This window comes from Scomber scombrus, chromosome 18 (genome assembly GCF_963691925.1).
Source record: "Scomber scombrus chromosome 18, fScoSco1.1, whole genome shotgun sequence".
Classification (NCBI taxonomy): Eukaryota; Metazoa; Chordata; class Actinopteri; order Scombriformes; family Scombridae; genus Scomber; species Scomber scombrus.
The window spans coordinates 22,332,471-22,350,633 of record NC_084987.1 but is presented as its reverse complement, the minus strand read 5'-3'; the positions used below and the strand labels follow the sequence as shown (position 1 = coordinate 22,350,633).

The following is an 18,163-nucleotide window of genomic DNA, read 5'->3' as shown; positions in this document are numbered from 1 at the left end:
TAAATGATTTTTCTCCCAACATGAGGCTAATGTAATGTGTTATTAGATATCTTATTGATGTGCAGGGAGGAAGATGTGAAGAAAGATGTAGGTTTGCATTAAATATTGTGGTGACAGGTGTTTGCAGCAGATGTACTGTGTGCCTGAAAGTCCAAAACCTGGGAACCAAATGTTCTTTAGATGCTATTTGAGTACAAAGTTTTGACTGAAGAAATAAATGTTTCTAAAGTTTCCTCGTTAATTGAGAAAGAAGCAGACAGCTGTGTAATGCAACCATGTAATGTTGTCTAAGGGTCACACTGACACCAGGACTGTGAACACAAGTCTGCTTTGATTATCAGAACTCAAAAATGCTCAGATAGATTGCACGGACAAAATGTTTCAAAGCAATACGAGGACTTAAAAATGTCCTGCTAGTTTTGCAAAAATATTTTTCATTTCAGACTGACAGCAGGTAGATAATTAAATGGTACTTGTGATAAACATGAAGCTGGAACACAGCTGTTATTTTGAGTGGTGCCCTGAAATGGTCATCATTAAAAACATTCCTGGAATTATTGGTGGGAATGAGATTGGATACGGAACAAAGGCATGGAGCCCAACACACACACACACACACACACACACACGGGCGACATTACTGAAAATCCTCCCAAAGCACAGACAGAACTTAAGTTTAACTTTGTATATTTTTAACTTGAACACATACACACAGGAGTCCACCCATGCACCCATGTACAGCCACCAAAACTACACTTTATATATATATATATATATATATATATATATATATATATATGTACATATATATAGCAACAAACGAATATTAAAGGGGCACTCCATTGATTTAGTAGTTTAGTTTTGGAACTTTGGAGACAGATCATCACAAATGAAGTAAAAAAGGTCACTATATTGTTATCTTTACTGTTTAAAATGGGTAAAGCTCTGAAAACTCTGATCCTACACATCCCACAATGCAACTTGATAGTATGCAACCCTGCCTGCTTGATAAATGCTGTTGTGTTTCAAAGTCAACACTTGACACTTTTAACCCCATTAACTCAAAAATGAGGTATAATTTCATTTAAATTAGGCCTATTGAGTATAATTTCCCAAAATATGTGTAAAACTTGTGGTAGTAAGTTGGAATGAAGTTGGCTAAAAAAAGGTTTAACACAGAATTGGGTGATAATTTATACCTTATGCTTCATGAACAGTCAAATCACACCGGCTCAATTTTGACCAGGGAGGACAAAAGTTGCACGGTTGACAGGGAGACAACAGGAGGGTTAAATATGGGGTTGTCTGCGTGTTCAAATCCAGACATCATCATCAGGGTTGCTTAGTCAACTTTTAGAAAAAAAAGAGCATGATTTTAAAAAATTGCCACCCCATCCAGACAAATTTGTCTTAAATGGGTTTTCGTACATGGTTGATACAAAAAAAACAAGCACTGTGTTCTCTGAAGGTATTTCTCATAGTGCTGTTTTGTTTCTGACCTTGTTGACCAGAAAGGAGAATGTCTGCTACATTTTGAACAATAATGGAAAAAGTGCAACATCTAAACTCAAAGGCAGTAATATGGAAAATATGATCCCTGTCATGAAAGCAAGTCAGAGAAGACATAATAAGTGCATGTGTCTGTGTGTCTGTGCTGCTCGTTTTCTCACCTCCTTGCATCTCCCAAACATTTCACCTGCCAGTCAAACTCCTGAGGTCCACCCTCCTCCTCCTCTTCCCTCCTTCTCTCCCTCCAACCCTCCTTCCCGTTGCCTTCTACGATTGGAGACGTTTTCGGAGCCTTTTATTCCTCTCCTCGCCATCTCTCTCTCCACTCTGTCACACCATCCCGCAGTCCCTCCCATTGCCCCTTTAATTGTGTCTTTACAACAACCTCTCCCCTCCAGGCCCACGCGGTTGTAAAAATGAATTTCCCATGAGAAATATTTCTCACAAGTCGCACCTCAACTGGATAAAAGATGCGACACGCAGCTGAGAGTTGAGTCTTTTTTGCCTACTTCAAGATGTGGAGGGTGTGTGTGACTGCATGGTTGTGTGTTTAGGAAATGAGGGGGGCGTGTGTTGAGTTGTGAATCCAGCCCTTCCAGTGAAGCCTGAAGCAACAGCTGGATCAGCAGACCGCCTGTCCCTCCGTGTAGCGCCGCAGGTGAGTTCAACTTTTGCTTAGTCGTGTTTAGTTCAGAAATGAAGAGAAAGAGTTTAAAGTAACCTGAAATCAACTTTAGAAATGGTAAATATGACAAAAAACTGGCAGCTAAATCCTTCAGGGAATAATAGAGATATCTTATATTAACATGATCTAAGCATGATAAACGTCTTAGATTTTCTTATAGTTGGAAAATTACATTGTGTTATCTCATGCATCATCTAAATAGATTTCAGATTTTTTTAAGTAGGTGTTATCGACCCGTGTTGTTCTGAAAGTTTAACACGATTTTCCTTCGTCTTAAATGAAACTAGATCTCAGATTTAATGTGGGCCTAATGCTATATCTATTTTTTCTTGTTTCTTCTCTCTGACAAACTTATGGCTGATTTTTAATAAGTTCTAATGGAAATAGAAACAGCATGCAAAATCATTGCCCATCTGAATTAGTCATGGTAAAATTAAAAACAATGATTGACACACTAACTGAACTTTCAGACATATTATCTTATTATCTGATTTTGTAATCTCCAATTTTGAGACAGTAAGTAAAGATTTTGACTGTGTGTCATGATGTACTATCTCATTTTCATTTGGTTTAATCATGACTATCTTAACATGTGATTTTTCTTTTCCTGAGAGAAATAGCCAGAAATGTTATGATCCATTATAATTTCTAACCACTCTAGTTAATGTGTAGAACTTGCTTGTTTTATCTGACCATCGATCCAAAAAACCAAAATATATTCAGTTTGCATTTGTGATGAATGATTATTCTATAATCCTCACATTTGAGAGGCTGGAACCAGTAAAAGCAAGAGAAAAATCCGCACACTGCAGCTCTCAATGCAGGTTGCTTTTAATAGGATACCACAAGTGACATTTCAAGCTCAATGCTCTTCTTCAGACAGAGGCTGGAACCAGACAATATTTTCAGTTTTTGCTTGAAAAATGACTAAAAACAATAAATTGTTACATGTTTATTTTCTGTCGATTGACTAAATAATATACTAATCATTCCAGCTCTATTGATGAGGTGAATGACTAGATCATTTTACTGATCTTGTTTTATGCTGAAAAGCTCCCACAGACATCTGAGACAACTGCATATGATTAGACTGATTTTGATAGCACTGAAGGCTTGCTACAGTATGATGAATGATACGTAATGCTGTCATGTTTCTGTTCGCTAGGATGTTGCAAGAGGAGCCAACACATTAAATCATTGTCGTGTTGAACCTTTCATGATGCCTTCACTGTCAGGGATTGGATGGACTGTTTTCTGTCTCCTAATGCTCTGGAGGACAATGGCAGGTAACAATGTCAGGATTCAGCTGGACTTGCACACTTTTTTTTCCTTTTTTTAAATGATGACTTTGTTGTTGAAGAATCAAATGTTACATCCCCCTTGTTCTTGCAGCCATGAGTCAAAAGTCTTTAACTGAACTGTCAGAATGAAAGTGAAAATTGTTAGTCTACATAGTTTTGAGGGACAAATCAGATTTCTTCTGGGAAGCTTTCCAGTTGCGTCAGGCAGAGATTTAAGTATTGACCTCTCTCATAACTCATTCTATTTGTTCTTTGACATCAAGGAATGCCGATTTCTTCATACCTCCCTGTGCCAATATTTTAAGTTTAATTTTTTCACACTTTATAATCATGTATCCACTCTTACTCCTCAGCTCAAAGTGGAGAGTTGCAATGCTCAGTGGCACCAGTGGGGGCGCTACACCCTGTTCAGGGTTTGCTGGAGAGGTTTGAGGTTGGTTTGGGCTGCGCTGCAAGAGAAAGTGGCAACAAGGAGACTCATGTCATTGCTGTGGGGAGAGTTACGAACAGCCCCGATAATAAGGTGACGTTTCAAAAGGTTTCAAGTTTCAAACATGATTGACACAGAAAGGAAAACCACAGAATGACGAGTGTCACAAAGTTCATGACACTTCATGATCATTTAAATATGAAATAATGTTCTACGCTTTTGTTTTAAGCTTTCAAACTTAAATGATGTAAAAGTATGGAGCCTTGAAACTGACAAAATGTATAAAAAAAAGTTCAGACAAATTAAAAAATACAACTGAATAAAAAATACTGAATAAATAATTCAAATGGAGAGTAAAAAGAAATATAAAGTGTTATACTTTTACTCTCACCTTCAGTCAGTTGGTATAAAAAGCAACATGTATGTATCTTTCAGCTTAGCTTATTATTATTATTCAACTCATTAGTTTTCATATTTTCGGGGGCTCTTTGCACACATTTAATCATGTAATGAGATGTATATCCATGTATTTCCTGAGTTTGTTTGTGGAGCAATGTCGTTTGAGCAATTAGCGGACTTAGCTAGCTTAAGTGAAAATGCTAATGACTTAACACAGTGAGCACCAGTCTATTCAAATAGCTTAACACAAAGAAAACTAGAACCGGGGCTTACAAAGAAATGTTTGAGCTTATAAACGATAAAAAGAAGAATAAAATAAATGTACACTACATTAAAATGATTTGACTAACAATATTATCTATTTAACACATTTTGTCACTTTCGGGACTCCGTATAACCAAATATAGCTGTCTGAAATACATCCCCTCTTTTGTTATACTGAGCTGGTTTTACAGCTATACCACATGACACCCTTTTCATCTCCTGTCTACAGGTGACGGTCATGCTGAAGCCCTTGTCTCTGTCCCCTTCACCTCTCAGAGCCCTCCACCTGCTGCTCAGCTCCAAGCTCCCAGTCAGCTGGTGGCTGGAGGCTGAGAGACTGTCCCCTGACCTGCCGGTGCTGGTGCAGGTCAGTCAGAGTGTGCAGTTTGGTGTAAAATGCTGTACTGAGGAATTAATTTATTACTTCTGGACAAACTGATAAAGATAAAGTTGTATCAAGTAGCAGAGACATAGTAGTTTTATCTGTATGATCTAATTACCTTTCTCTCCCTTCAACTTTTCTTCTTTGCTTTCATCCTTAAGGTGTCCAGCAACTCCAGCGTAGAGTCCCTCACCCTACGTCTGCAAGTCCAACCGGTGCATTCACTACCTTTCCGCCCACGCGCACTGCACCGCTGGGCTCTGAAGCACCATGGCAACCTGTCCTCTCTAACACACACAACGCATGGCAATCGAGCATATGTCCGACTTGGAGAGGGTTAGCCACAGAGAAACTGCCATATCATCAATTATAGTTTTAAATATAAGCTTTGCAAAAGTACAACAGCTTAAATGCGTATCATTTTGAGAGACATTTGTTTACAGCTCTCATCTTATAAGCATATTAATAGAACTGAAATAGTATCATTACATGTGGGTAACTTAAACATCTGCGCATAGATTGGTACTGTTCAAATTCAGGTCATACCACCTTATCTATCATCTCCCCTCTTTGTTCTCACCAAAACTTAAAGCTGAGATCTTATGAAACTAACTTCCTTTTCAAATGAAACTCTGCTCTCCATATCTCAGATCCAACCCTGCCCGCTGTGTGCCAGCTGCAGTCTATGTTCCTCTCTAACAACTACATGACCTCTGACCTGCAGCCACAGGAAGTGCAGGGCTGCACCCACGTGGCTGCAGGTGGGAACAGCCCCGAAATTCACGTGATTAAGCTCCATTCAGCGGGCTCAGGACTCTGTGGGTGAGAACTTGCAGCTTCAGCTACAGCAACAAACTGATTCATACTTTCAGACACTAAGATGAGGGCAGATCCTGCCTGATGTAAGATTCACTGAGATATGCAAAGCTCTCTCTCTGCCTCATCCAGCTCTCTGCAGGTGGAGGTGATAGTCTCTCTTGTGCCCCCGATGGCCAGTTGGAAGACACAGAAGGTTGTGTTGATTCTCAGCAGCTCGATGCCAGTCAACTGGGCCATTATTGCTCATGGTGTCCGGGGTCACGTCTCTGTTTATGTGAGGATTTGTATCTTCATATGTCATGTGACTTATATGTCTGGAGAGTTGTTTGCACAGATGCAGCAAAGTGCCTTGAAAGGATAAAGCTGGTGTTATTCTACATAAATCCCATGAAAGGACCTAAACCAACAATGAATTGATGCTACTAACAAGTATTGAATTATATATCTAAAAATATCTTATTCCTCTCTGTTGTTGCGCTGTATAACATCCTTCCTTCATTACAAAAACATTGCTTCAGAAGTTTATTTTGACTAAAACCCACACACACACTGTCCTGCTACTGTGTTTCCTAACTAGAGCACTAAATGTGGATTAATCCGCAGCTGAAAATAATCCCTTACAAATGCACCCCTGTTTTAATTAAAGTTGCTGAAAACCACAGTTTCCAACTGTTTTACTAAGCCTTTTCTTAAAATGGAAATATATATGTGTGACCTATTTTTAAAAATGTATGTCTTTTGTTTATGGAAGTTACAAAGCGATGACCGAATGGCTAACACATTGTTGGTTTTTGTTGGCAATGAGAAAAATGTAGAATAATGCCAGCTTTATTCTTAAAAAACTGCTCACCCACTTCTGAACTCGGAACTCCTGGGTAGCTAATTTTTACATGTTTTAATTTTGGATTGATCAATTTAGATGGACTTTTGGATTAATGCCAATATGATTGTGGGTGCATGCTCTACTGTGGTGGTAGCCACATGTTCATATCTCCAGAGCTCCGCTTTGTTGCTCTTGTTAGCTGAAGTAAGTTGTAACTGACAAAGATGGAGAAGCGACTTTACAACATCTCTTCAAGACCTTCATTATTTTAGCTGATACTGTGCTTACATGGTGCATATCCCAAAAATAATGTATTCAGTTTATGTCTCTTACTTGCTTGTATCTTATTATGTGGTTATGTCTATGTACAGTATGTCTTCTTCCTCTCTTCGTAGTCCTCCAACAGTGTATCCCCACCCTACCCACCTGAGCCTGACCTGACCCTTTCCAGTATACTGAACTCCGACCTGTCCACCTTACCTGACCTTCTTGTCTGGGCCAGTGAGAGCGGCTACACCAAGGTGACCTCATACACTGAGGCTGACCTGGCCAATCGCTTTGTGATCCAGCTGGCTGGGGGCAGGACAGGTCAGGACCCCTGTGTGTCTCTTGTTTCCATCACTGTGTGAGTGAATTAAACATTTCCATTTCATTTTTTAAACTACCCTTGTTATTTTTTTAAATCCTTTATCAAGAGGAGAATATGTTGTTTGGTGGTCTGGAGAATGAGAAATGAAAGCAGAGTATTTCCATCAATGCATGTATGTGTTGGGTAAGGGAGTGTTCAATGTCTCTTCAGACGTGGTTGCAGTGCATCCTGTGGTTGGGCGGCCTAACTGGGCTGACGAGCGCAGGCTGAGAGAGTGGCTGAATGGTGGCGGCAGAGTGGGAGGAGGCCGAGAGAGTTTCACAGTGCAGTGTGACGACGGACGCCTCAGTATGACCGTGGACCAACAAATCCTGCAGGTCTTTACACCTTAGTATTTAATGCAGTCTTATATATAAGAAATGTATAAAGACAGAAGCAGGAAAGAATATAACTCATACTGTACGTTCAGCACATATTACTAGTTACTGCAACTTAAAGGTGCAGTGTGTATAATTTAGTGGTATCTAGTTCAATGGATTTGGCAGAAATGGAATAAAACATTCACTAGTATGTTTTAATTAGTGCATAATCACCTGAAATTAAGAATCATTGTGTTTTTGTAACTTTAGAATGAGCCCTTTATATCTATACAAGGAGCTGGTCTTCTTCCACAGAGCCCACCATGTTGCACTGCCATGTTTCTACAGTAACCCAGAACAGGCAAACCAAACATTGGCTCTAGAGAGTGTTTGTGGCCACTGTAGGTTCTACTTCAGAAGAGGTGGTGGGAGGAGAGGGGGTGGCGACTTTACCGCTAGATGCCACTAAATCCTACACATTGCACCTATAATGAATTAGGTGGTTTCTCAAAGACTCCAGTAGCTCAAAAAGAAAGAAAGAAAGAAAGTGTTTAAATGAAAAATACAAATCTTTAAAAAAAAAAAAAAAAAAAGTATTCTACATATCTTGTAAACCTATAAATGGATCATATTTAAAGCTGCCTTAAAATATTTTTATGTTAACAATCAATCACATGACTAGGCCTATGTGTAATATGAAAGGGGTCGGTCATAGTGACAAATTCATAGTGAATTATCACCCAACTCTGTAGTTCCCTTTTTTGCCAACTTTCAGGTCATTGTGTTGGTTTTAAGGCCCACAACTCTCTCCTTCAGAGCTTATCTGTCCCAGTGGCTGCCGTGACTCTGCGAGACCCAACATGCCAGGCTCAGTCCAATGGGAGCCATTTCCTGTTGGTGTTCCCAGTCATTTCCTGTGGGACTGAGGGACTGCTCCTGGGACATCCCAAAGGGGTGCAGTACAAAAACAAGGTGAGATAAGACATTTGGACAGAAAGGAGTTAAGAGAATACAAATGTGTTCTGTCTTTAACAAACTTGATTCGTATATTAACTAATTAAATAATTATTGATGAATAACTAACTTTGTTATTTATTGAACGCTATGTTAATTATAATTTACCAAATTCTATTTTTTTTGTTCATATAACTCTGTATACATTTTTCATACACCATATTATCTGTATGTTTTTGTCCATTAAGAGTTTGGGGAGATTTTCGATTGTTTGTGCCATAATTGACAGAAACAGAGGCAGAGACAATGAGTTAATTAGGTAATTAGTTTATTTGAGAGGGAGAGAACGAATGACGCTTGTAGAGCAAGTGGGTAAAACATAGGTCAAAGTCTCTCAGAGAGTGGTGAAACAAAAACATGCTGTGCATAATGGACTCTTGAAAACATGGTTAGTGGAAATTGTCCCGGTGAGACACTCGACCTAGGTCATTGTGACCAGAACAACGCCTAAAATTGGGAAGCTGCACAGAGGTGAATTAAGAGAGAATGAAAGTCTCACTTCAGAGGCAGGAAATTGGAAAGACGGAAGATGTAAACTGACCTCAGAAAGTGGAAAAAAGAGACAAACAACAGAGGCAGAAGGTGAATGTGTTGAAACAGTGAAAAATGTAAAAAACATATCTATCTATCTTGTTGACTGTAACAACTTTGTTTCCCTCTTCTCCTTCCTGTCCAACCAGGTGTTATTATGGAGAGACAAGCCTCATACCATCCCGGCGCTCAATGGCACAGGGAAAAAGTCCAAAAGTCCCCTCAGCATACATGAGATATCTGTGTGTTTATCTTCGTTTTGGTTCAAATGTTCTCCATTATTTATTCAGTACTCTTAATGTGTAATTTCCTCTTCCTCGTTTTAGTTCAGCTGTCTGGCTACAGTCTCCAGCCCCAGCAGCCCTGCTTCTGAAGATGATAACAGTGTAAACACTCCTCCGACAGGGCTGGTCCCCTGGGCACCCCGGGGTCCGGGGCCGGATCCAGGACTGAGCCAGCCCCTGACACCCAGACAAAGATCTGGGCCGGTTCTCATTTTGAAGCTTTTTGTTTCTGAGCGCTACGATCAGAAGCGGGTTGGCCCCTGTGTCATCACTGCAAACCACCGTGTCTACTTTGAGGTCTGAGTGTGACTCATCTCTCTCATATTATTTTCTGTGCTTACTTAAACTCATTATCAATGAAACAGAGCAAAAACTGAAAAAAAGCTTCATGGTACATCATTTAAGTCCTGTATATTTCCAGCGTCTTAGCCAAAAATGTAAGTACAATTTGTCTTCTTCATTCGTTCTCAATCCTACTGCAGATTTCCGCCAAAGGCCCTTTTACAGATGTTGTGGAGGTGATGTCATGTGTGGTCTCTCCTCTGTCAGACCCAAAAAAGTCTCCTTTCTGGACTGTCATCAGCAACGGCTGTTCGTCAGACCCCTCACTGACCCTTGGTGTACAAACAAAAGGAGAAGAGGAGGAAGAAGGGAATGGCGAACTGGAGGAGGAAAAGGATGAAAGAGAAGACCGGGATTATAAGGATGTTGATGATAATGATGAAAGTTTCTCCCTTCGCCACAAAATGAGAATAGGGAGCAAAGCATCAGGAAGGATGGAAAAGAGTAGCACAAGTATGGAAGCAGAGGAGGAGAATCTGTCCTTGAGATTTAGTTTCCTCCTGCGGCCGGTTTATAATGACTCCATGCAGTTCCTCCACTGCAGCCTTCGCCTGTGTGTCTCTGACTCCACAAAAGGGGGGCCCATGAAAGAGGAGTCAGAGAATGACTGTGAGGGTGGGCTACGTATCCCCCCACTTGTATCCAGGTCACCCAGGCATCAGGTACATTTCATAACACAAGATAATTGCAGTTAAAGCATCCCTCAACAACAACAGCTTTAAAAATGGGTCTCTGTTTCTTAGCATAAAAAACTGCTAGCATGCTAACATGGTCGGGGCTAACCTTTTCTTGCAAAAATCAGCTCTGCAAATGTTTCATGAGGTAGAAAATGTACTTAACAGGTTTATTTGGCCTCAAGCATACACACAATATGTTCTGGTGAGAAACTGTGAAAAACTCCACAGGGTACCTTTAATGCAACTTTAATTAATACAGCAAAATGTTCACTGTGTTGGCTTATAGACCTCAAGAAAGTTTAAAACCTCTGCTGCTTAATTTTCATACTGTTATGGCATGAACTCATAGGTAGGAAATATATTGAAAACCAAAAACTTGTCCAAACTCAACAATAAACCTTTAATTTATCCTGTCCTGTCTTGAAATCATAATGTGTGCTTTGTAACACTCTCATGTTGATATTACAGTACTGCAAGGTGGTAATAACTTTACTTATTCTCCTGTGTTCCCATCTCAGTGTGAGATCAGAAACCTGTCCAGGCCTATGGTGGTCACCCAGCGTATTAGTTCACTGGCACCCAAAGTGTTGAGGCCTCCCACAGGCGCAAGAACCAAGAGACTTAGCGTCTCCCCACTGGCCAGCCCACATCCAGAGCACAGCAGTGAGTACCATTTATTTGATCATTTTTTAGTGTTTAACCCTACGTCACACTCTCTCATAAACACTCTGTCTCTAGGTTCTGTGGTGCAGACAGGACCAGTGATGGGAATCATCTTTGCAGCCTTTGTGATGGGCGTCAGCTTGGTCGGGGGGCTGTGGTGCATTCACAGTTATACAGGTAATGAGATCAGCTTCCTTTAAAGCAAAGTGAAGTTATTGTGTCAAATATATAATCATCTTAAAAATATACTTACGTGAGTAATTAAAAGTATTAATATAAAAGTAATTATAATGACCATATCTCTAAATGTGTTTCTCTACTGTTGATCACTAATTAATTCACCGCAATAGTGAGTCAACACTCTTTGCTATTTATAGTATTATAGTAATAACTTTAGTCATCCCTTAACTTTATATCTACAGACATGACGTCAATATTAACATTTGTCAGATACTTTGCTCATGACTAAACTCAACTTTCATTACCATCAACATCAGCTGTAGTTTCTGTTCAGGGCTTGTTAGCAAATGTTGGCAAGCAAAGTGGAAAAACTAAGACGGGGGAAATTTGAGCTGCTAAATATTCAGCATATTAATATTGTCTTTGGGAACATGTTAGCATGGTGATGTTAGCATTTAGCTCAAAGCACTGCTGTTCTAAATTACAACCTCACTGAGCCGCTAATGTGGCTGTACACTTTTTAAATTGGACTATTTACTATTTCTAAGACAGAACTAGATAGATATCTATAAAGTAAAATAATTTTACCAGTCACGTAATGTTGTAGTTCCAAAAGGTAATGGGTGTAATTGTGAAAACATTTCTTGGTTTTTGGCTAGGATACGAAGCACCTCATTTGGAAAGGTTGACATTAAAGTGGAGTTTCATACTTCTCCCATAGACATCCTGTCCTAAAACGATTAGGACACTTTCAGTTTGCTAGCATATATATTAATGAATCTGACTCACTCTGGGGGTGAACACCAGCCCAGTGGGGAAAATAGTTACACATTCCCAGAAGTATATTCCATGCCAGGATCATCCCCTTTAATCAGAAAGTGTTTCAAAGGCAAATATAAATCAAATACAGAATACATGACAGTACTGCTACAGTGTTTTGACTGAAGTCAGGTAGAATGAAAACATCACAGAAACCACCAGTTATTATCATAGATGATGATAGATGATGATGGCCCTGTGGAAGCACTAAAACAGGATTATAAATACATATATATATATATCTATTATTTGAAGGGGCTCGCCCAGCACCACTGGAACGAGAAGGTGATTTAACAGACCAGACTCATGGAGGCCACATCATCTGGAATTCACCTTCACCGTCAGATCAGTCCACCAGCTCTGTGTAGAGGTAAGACCTGATGAGCAAGGTTATTTAAGAAGGATCACTAACGATACATTGTAGCTATTATTCACCTCTTTCCGCTTTGGGTGCACTTATGTTGGTGTGAACTTTAGGATTTCCATTACCTGACTGTTGATGCCAAGAAAAGCATTATGACTGGTGTTTTGAAATTGCTCTTGAATTTGTGCGCTTGTGTCAGGGGGAATATATCGTCAAAAACTTCTAACTGGATTTCAGACTACGTGTTTTCTTATACACATCATAAAATCTCCAGTGACAAATTAAATATTTGAACAAGCAGCTTTATAACACTCACATTTCACTCTACGTTGAAGCTGTAATTCTCCTATACTATGTTTTTCTTTTTAAGCCCTTTCTGTGTTAGAGATGCTTTGTTCATGTTTGGGTGTGAGAAAATTAAAGGGTTTTTTTGCCAGTTGTGTCTAATCAGTCAATTTCATCAAAATGACTTCTTTTGAACTCTGACATTTTCCTTATGTTGCAACAAAGTCTCATGAAAAATGTTATCATCACAGATCACTTATCATCATTTATATCACATAACTATATGTATTTGCCATAACTGTGTATTTGGTGTTATAGTGTTACTTATGGATAAATGTGTTGTTTTATGTATTATGTAGTAATTTTCCTCCTCTGCAGGTTTAGTATTTAATTGTAAATGCTGCCAGTTTTTCCATCAAATGATTGAACTAAATACTTTAAAATACATTGTGGTATACTACACAGACAAATAAGTGTAAAGCTGCCATCAATTTATCATTGTAACTCAGTCATAAGTCTGTGTCATAACTATCTGCGTCTATCCCCGTTGTTCAATTTAAACACGTTATTAGGCTTACAGATTAGAAGTGAACAGTTTACTGCAGCTGTTGCTTAATCGCGATTCAATCTATAATGTCAAAGCTGTGTATTTAAAATAAACTGTAGTGGCTAAAAGTACCAGAAAATATGTCAACATTAGGCGAGCACCTGCAGATTGACACTGATAGGTCTGAACAGTCTTATTCTTTTTATCTCTTCCTCAGGATTTCCTCCTGCAAAATCTGAGAAAAAGGAGAACTAGGACAGAAGTTCAAAAAAAAAGTTTGTGTGTGTGTGAGAGAGCACAGCTGCCTGTGTGTGTGCAGAGCCATGTTTGTGCATTTCAGTGGTAAGTGTCGTTCGTCGTTGCTGCAGCAGAGAGGACTGAAACTATGTTGAATACAGTAGCACTTACTCATCGCGGCATTCTGAAACAGTCAGATGTTCGATTCAAAATGAAACGTTGTTTGATCGATGCCAAGCCATTCCTCGTCGAGTCATTTCGAAACTGGAAGAAAATCATCACACGCAGAAGCTTTTATCTGGACAGCATCTAAAACTGGTTGCAGTGACTCGAGCGGAAACCACATCTTCTTCGGCTTCAGAAATGGAACACTGGGTCGAAGATAACTATTGTAACTGTGAATATCAGCTGGATATCAAAACTACATCATGTACTGTATGTGAATTCTTTTGTGTTCATGTGGCAAATTATTAAGATTAAATGAGCTCAAATCCATTTTGAAATGCGCTTTTTCATTCTCCAATCACGTGCAACCCAAATAACAAAAGGGTATGTTGTGAGTAAGTCAAACATACAGGACTGTATAATGTACTTATTTGTATGTTTATTTATGTTTAACCCTGTAATAATAGATTCTTTGGGCCACTTGGGGGAAGTGGAGAGCTGTAGACTCAACAAAGTGGCGAACATGATGTATCCAGTAGATACAGAGCAAAATGATTGTGTTGTTGTGTCTCTGGCCATCTGATGAATGTAATTCCTGCCCTATTTTGGTTCCTATTGACTCCTGAGGGAAATAATTGCTCGACAGTGTTTTGTCTCTCTGCTGTCTGCACATTGCGTACTTCGGGTTTACCAAAACTTTTTTTTTTTTTTTTTTGACAGTGGTTGCTGCTGCTGCAGATGGCTGGTTGATGAGAGCAGCGAACCAAAACTAAAGTTGTGGTGGCCATACAATCAAAGCAATCAGTTACAAGATGCTAAAACGCTGCATAGATAATCAGGAACTGCACAGTTAGTTGATAATTATCTAGGTTCTTTACTGGAAGCAATACTTTTTGAATTACATGCAGTAATTTGACCTATTGTTGATTTTTTTTTTTTTAAATCTTGATTACTACGGCTTTAAATCTGTGTATTTTTAATCATCTTGTAGAAATGGTTCTGAAAATTCACGTCTTTTTATTAAACTCAAGTTCAAGATAAGCCTTCTATTACTTGCAGAAGTTGAAGTGCACCATAGAAATTGGATTATCATCAGTCATCTCTGTAGGGAGCCCTGCTGCAGATCAGTAGTTTCTAAAAAATGACACAACGTGATTGGATGATGATACACCAAGAGCACTGTGGCCCACGAGCGCATCTTAGAAAAATAATCCCATTATCATTGTAAATAGGTTTTGGTGGTGCATTACCTGCATTATCACCATGTTTTACAAGTCATAGGCAGTAGTGTGTTTGGATGCTGCATAGGTTCCTGCTTAACACATAAAACTAACAAGAGCAACACAAAAATGTAAAAAAGCACAAACCAAGAGGATGAAATAATGTTTTCTACACAAATCGACCCACTTTTATTAACATAAACATCCACTTTTAATCAAGCATGTGAATGAGTGATTGAGAATTATTTACAAGTGCTGTTTGACCCAGTTTTGCTATGACGTCATCACTTCCTGGACTCAGTTTTTAACATACATGTTTCTGTAGACGCACTGAATCTCTTGGTGGCGCTGCAGGTCAACCCTGTGCTGGAAGCTGTGCTGACAGCGAGGACAGCTGAACGGCCGGTAACTGCTGTGCTTTCGGCTGTGGGTGATGAGGTTGGAACTCTGGCTGAATCCTTTACCGCACACCTTGCACACGTGCGGTTTCTCACCTGAGGGAAGATTAGAAGAGTGTAAAGAGTATGAATTGGAGTATTTAACAGTGTGGTTAATTTCCTGTTTGCCCTGCCCACTCACCTGTGTGTATGAAGGTGTGTTTCTTCATGTCTGACTTCTGGTGGAACCGTTTGCCGCAGTACTGGCACGGGTAAGGCCGCGTGTCTGAGTGGATGAGGAGGTGAGTGGATAGGGTGGATGAGCGCTTGAACACCTTTCCACACACCTTGCAGGCAAAACTTCGCTCCTGGATGTGCAAGAACACATACACACATCGTCAAACAAGAGACAAAATCATGTGTTCTCACTGAAAACCGATAAAACTATTGCCCAATTAAATATTTTCTCATAGTGCACTCTACCTTAGCTCTTGCTCTGAAGCCAAAGTTCATATGGGGCATGTCAGCGGCTGTGGGTGATCTTGTCAATGGGACAGAAGGCTGCAGACCACGTTCTGATAGTAAGACTTCTGGAAGAGACTGAGAGGAATAAGAAAAAGATGACTTAACAGCAGGGATAGACTGATAAATAAGCTGATATTAAGATATAATCGGTATGTCAGCCAATAAGTAACAAGGAAATACCAAATATGTGTACATTTGAGGTCATTTATGAACAGTGATACCATTACAAAGCTTGTCCACAAGTTTAGATTTCAACAGTTTTTATTTTTATGTAACTACTTTATAACTTAATATTACTATTTTTTATCACATTGTAGTCGCAGTCACTAAATAACCACATTAAAGGGATTTTAAGTGTTTTTTTAAAAATGCTTATTGGCTGATATGTAGTTATAGGGTTAGGGTTTTTAAAACAATTCAAATATCAATATCAGTATCGGCCTCATAAATGCAGTGTGAATTGGGTTCAGTGAAGCGATAAGGGCAATTTAATCCATTTTATCTCTATATTAATTGTAGAATTCAGGTGATTGAGTGGAAACACTCAGTGTCAATGGAAAGAGATTCGCTTGAATAATATTAATTAATTGTGTTCTAATCTGTGAAGTTACATCACAAATATATATATTTTACAAACCAGGTTATCTCAGTTTTTTGGAAATGCATACAAATGAATGTAATTACTAGCAAAATGTTCTAACCATAATTTAATTTAGATTTCTTTTTTTTTGTTCAAAATATCTCCGACATAACCGCAAGAAACATTGCAATCATACTCCTGAACGACCCAGACTGAACTCAGAGTGTATTTCACACACGAAACCACAGCTGCTGACATGTTCCCATGCAATTATCTTTTATTCACACTGATTTCCTCTTTTGTCACAAATACTGATAAGAACACGGGGAGAGTGAAGGACATGTGACAATTCTGAAAATCCAGGAGCTTCCTACCTTTTCACATAGCGGACACTGGCTGACGGGGGATTTGAGGTCGGTGTGCGAAGTGTGATTGAGTAACATGAAGACCAGTCTTTCTAGTTCCCTCTCTCTTTCAGATGCCTGGTTTCTGTCCGTTGACCGAGGCGAGGCCGGCAGAGGAGTATCTCTGCTCTCAACAGTGGCTTTTATTAGAAAAAGAAAAGGATGACAATGGTGAGAAGTGAGTCATTTCTATTGTACAAAACTGAATCCTGAACACTGTGTCAAATAACTCAGAGCCTCTTCTTGTCATCGCCGCTTCATGACTAAATTAAATCAGTGAGATCATCAATATTTACATGGATTAACTGTATTCTGTTAACTCTAAAAACAATGCCAAAGGAAGTGTTGGGTACCTGAAGTCCTAGGATCACATGTGGGGTCACTGTTAGACCAAACTGCCATCCTATTCCACAGTGAGTGGCCTGAAGCCAGAACATCTTTGACTCCTAACGTAGAGGTCAAAGGCTGCACAGCATCTTCAGGTTCCCTCCTGTCCTGCCCAAAAGGCTGCTTGGCACCAGCTTGGGACCGGGAGTGCTGTCTAAAAGAATCCTTAGATTGGCCGAGCAGATGGGTCCTTTTACTCTTGACGAGGAACGATCGCGGCATGGCAGAAGGGTGACTGAGGGAGGTATAAATACTGCAGAATTAGAAGCCTGCAGGAGTTTGAAAAGTCACATCTTTCATGTCACTTTTAGAGCTGCACACATTCAGATGTCACACACCTGTTGGTGCATGTTCAGTTACAATGCCAAAGCTTGAGGTTTCCTTAACAAGTACAACCCGCCACCTGCAAACACTGCCAGGGCTTTCACTGAGGATAACCCTGCTGTGATGTTTTCTTCTAAACTGACACTTTACTAACACTTTTTATACTTCCATTTTAATTCCATACTCTCTATTTACACATTTAGAACAACAGCAGAATGGTTTTAAATTTAAGAATTTGATGTTCTGATGATCAGAATTGAACAAAAGTATTTACCAAGTGCTGAATGTAACAGGTTAACTATGTTGTGACACCAGATATTTTGCAAGTAAAAGATTGAAACTGCTTTGATAATAGAGCATGTTCACATTAGGTCTTAAGAGAATGAAGTCCTGAAAGAAAAAGTAAGCGACAACTCGAGAGAATTACCGCTGACTAATTTTGCTCAGCTTGTTTCATATTTTTTCCATTAACCTTCATGTCGATTTTGTATCTGCACTGCCATAAAGATGATTTATTTAGTAAGCTTCTTATTATGTTATCATGTAAAATAATATCGACACCTTCAATATATTCAAAACTTGACTGTTGCATAGAAGAAGTTGTAAAGTGCCACTAGATTGAATTTGTCATGTTTTAAGTACATAAGTTTTTGAAACATAATTTATAACATAAATTAA

The 18,163-nt window shown here is 39.2% G+C and overlaps 2 protein-coding genes across 2 annotated transcripts; one reads left to right on the top strand and one right to left on the bottom strand.

The window, feature by feature from the left end:
• The first annotated feature begins 3,473 nt into the window (after positions 1-3,473).
• On the top strand, positions 3,474-13,571 carry engl (endoglin, like). Its single transcript, XM_062438357.1, has 16 exons — positions 3,474-3,480; positions 3,849-4,018; positions 4,818-4,955; positions 5,132-5,306; positions 5,621-5,792; positions 5,919-6,063; positions 7,008-7,212; positions 7,424-7,578; positions 8,377-8,532; positions 9,255-9,347; positions 9,432-9,686; positions 9,872-10,393; positions 10,927-11,071; positions 11,147-11,248; positions 12,326-12,440; positions 13,484-13,571. Exons 1-15 carry the CDS (start codon positions 3,474-3,476, stop codon positions 12,436-12,438), a joined length of 2,553 nt encoding a protein of 850 aa, XP_062294341.1. The 3' UTR covers positions 12,439-12,440; positions 13,484-13,571.
• A 1,614-nt stretch (positions 13,572-15,185) lies between these two features.
• LOC133999172 (zinc finger protein Gfi-1b-like) lies at positions 15,186-17,383 on the bottom strand. Its single transcript, XM_062438356.1, has 5 exons — positions 17,128-17,383; positions 16,745-16,914; positions 15,749-15,865; positions 15,468-15,633; positions 15,186-15,382 (listed from the first exon to the last, which is right to left on the bottom strand). The coding sequence occupies exons 1-5, from the start codon at positions 17,381-17,383 to the stop codon at positions 15,186-15,188; spliced, it is 906 nt and encodes a 301-aa protein (XP_062294340.1).
• Positions 17,384-18,163: the final 780 nt, after the last annotated feature.

Bases quoted from the DNA above. Each gene is read 5' to 3' on its own strand.
- LOC133999172 (XM_062438356.1), bottom strand. From the start codon at position 17,383: ATGCCGCGATCGTTCCTCGTCAAGAGTAAAAGGACCCATCTGCTCGGC. The intron at 15,634-15,748 runs GTAGAGTGCACT...TTGCACATCCAG, and splicing joins GCTTCAGAGCAAGAGCTAAG to GAGCGAAGTTTTGCCTGCAA. The intron at 15,383-15,467 runs GTGAGTGGGCAG...ATCTTCCCTCAG, and splicing joins ACACACCTTCATACACACAG to GTGAGAAACCGCACGTGTGC.
- engl (XM_062438357.1), top strand. The intron at 5,307-5,620 runs GTTAGCCACAGA...TCCATATCTCAG, and splicing joins ATATGTCCGACTTGGAGAGG to ATCCAACCCTGCCCGCTGTG. The intron at 11,249-12,325 runs GTAATGAGATCA...TATTATTTGAAG, and splicing joins GTGCATTCACAGTTATACAG to GGGCTCGCCCAGCACCACTG.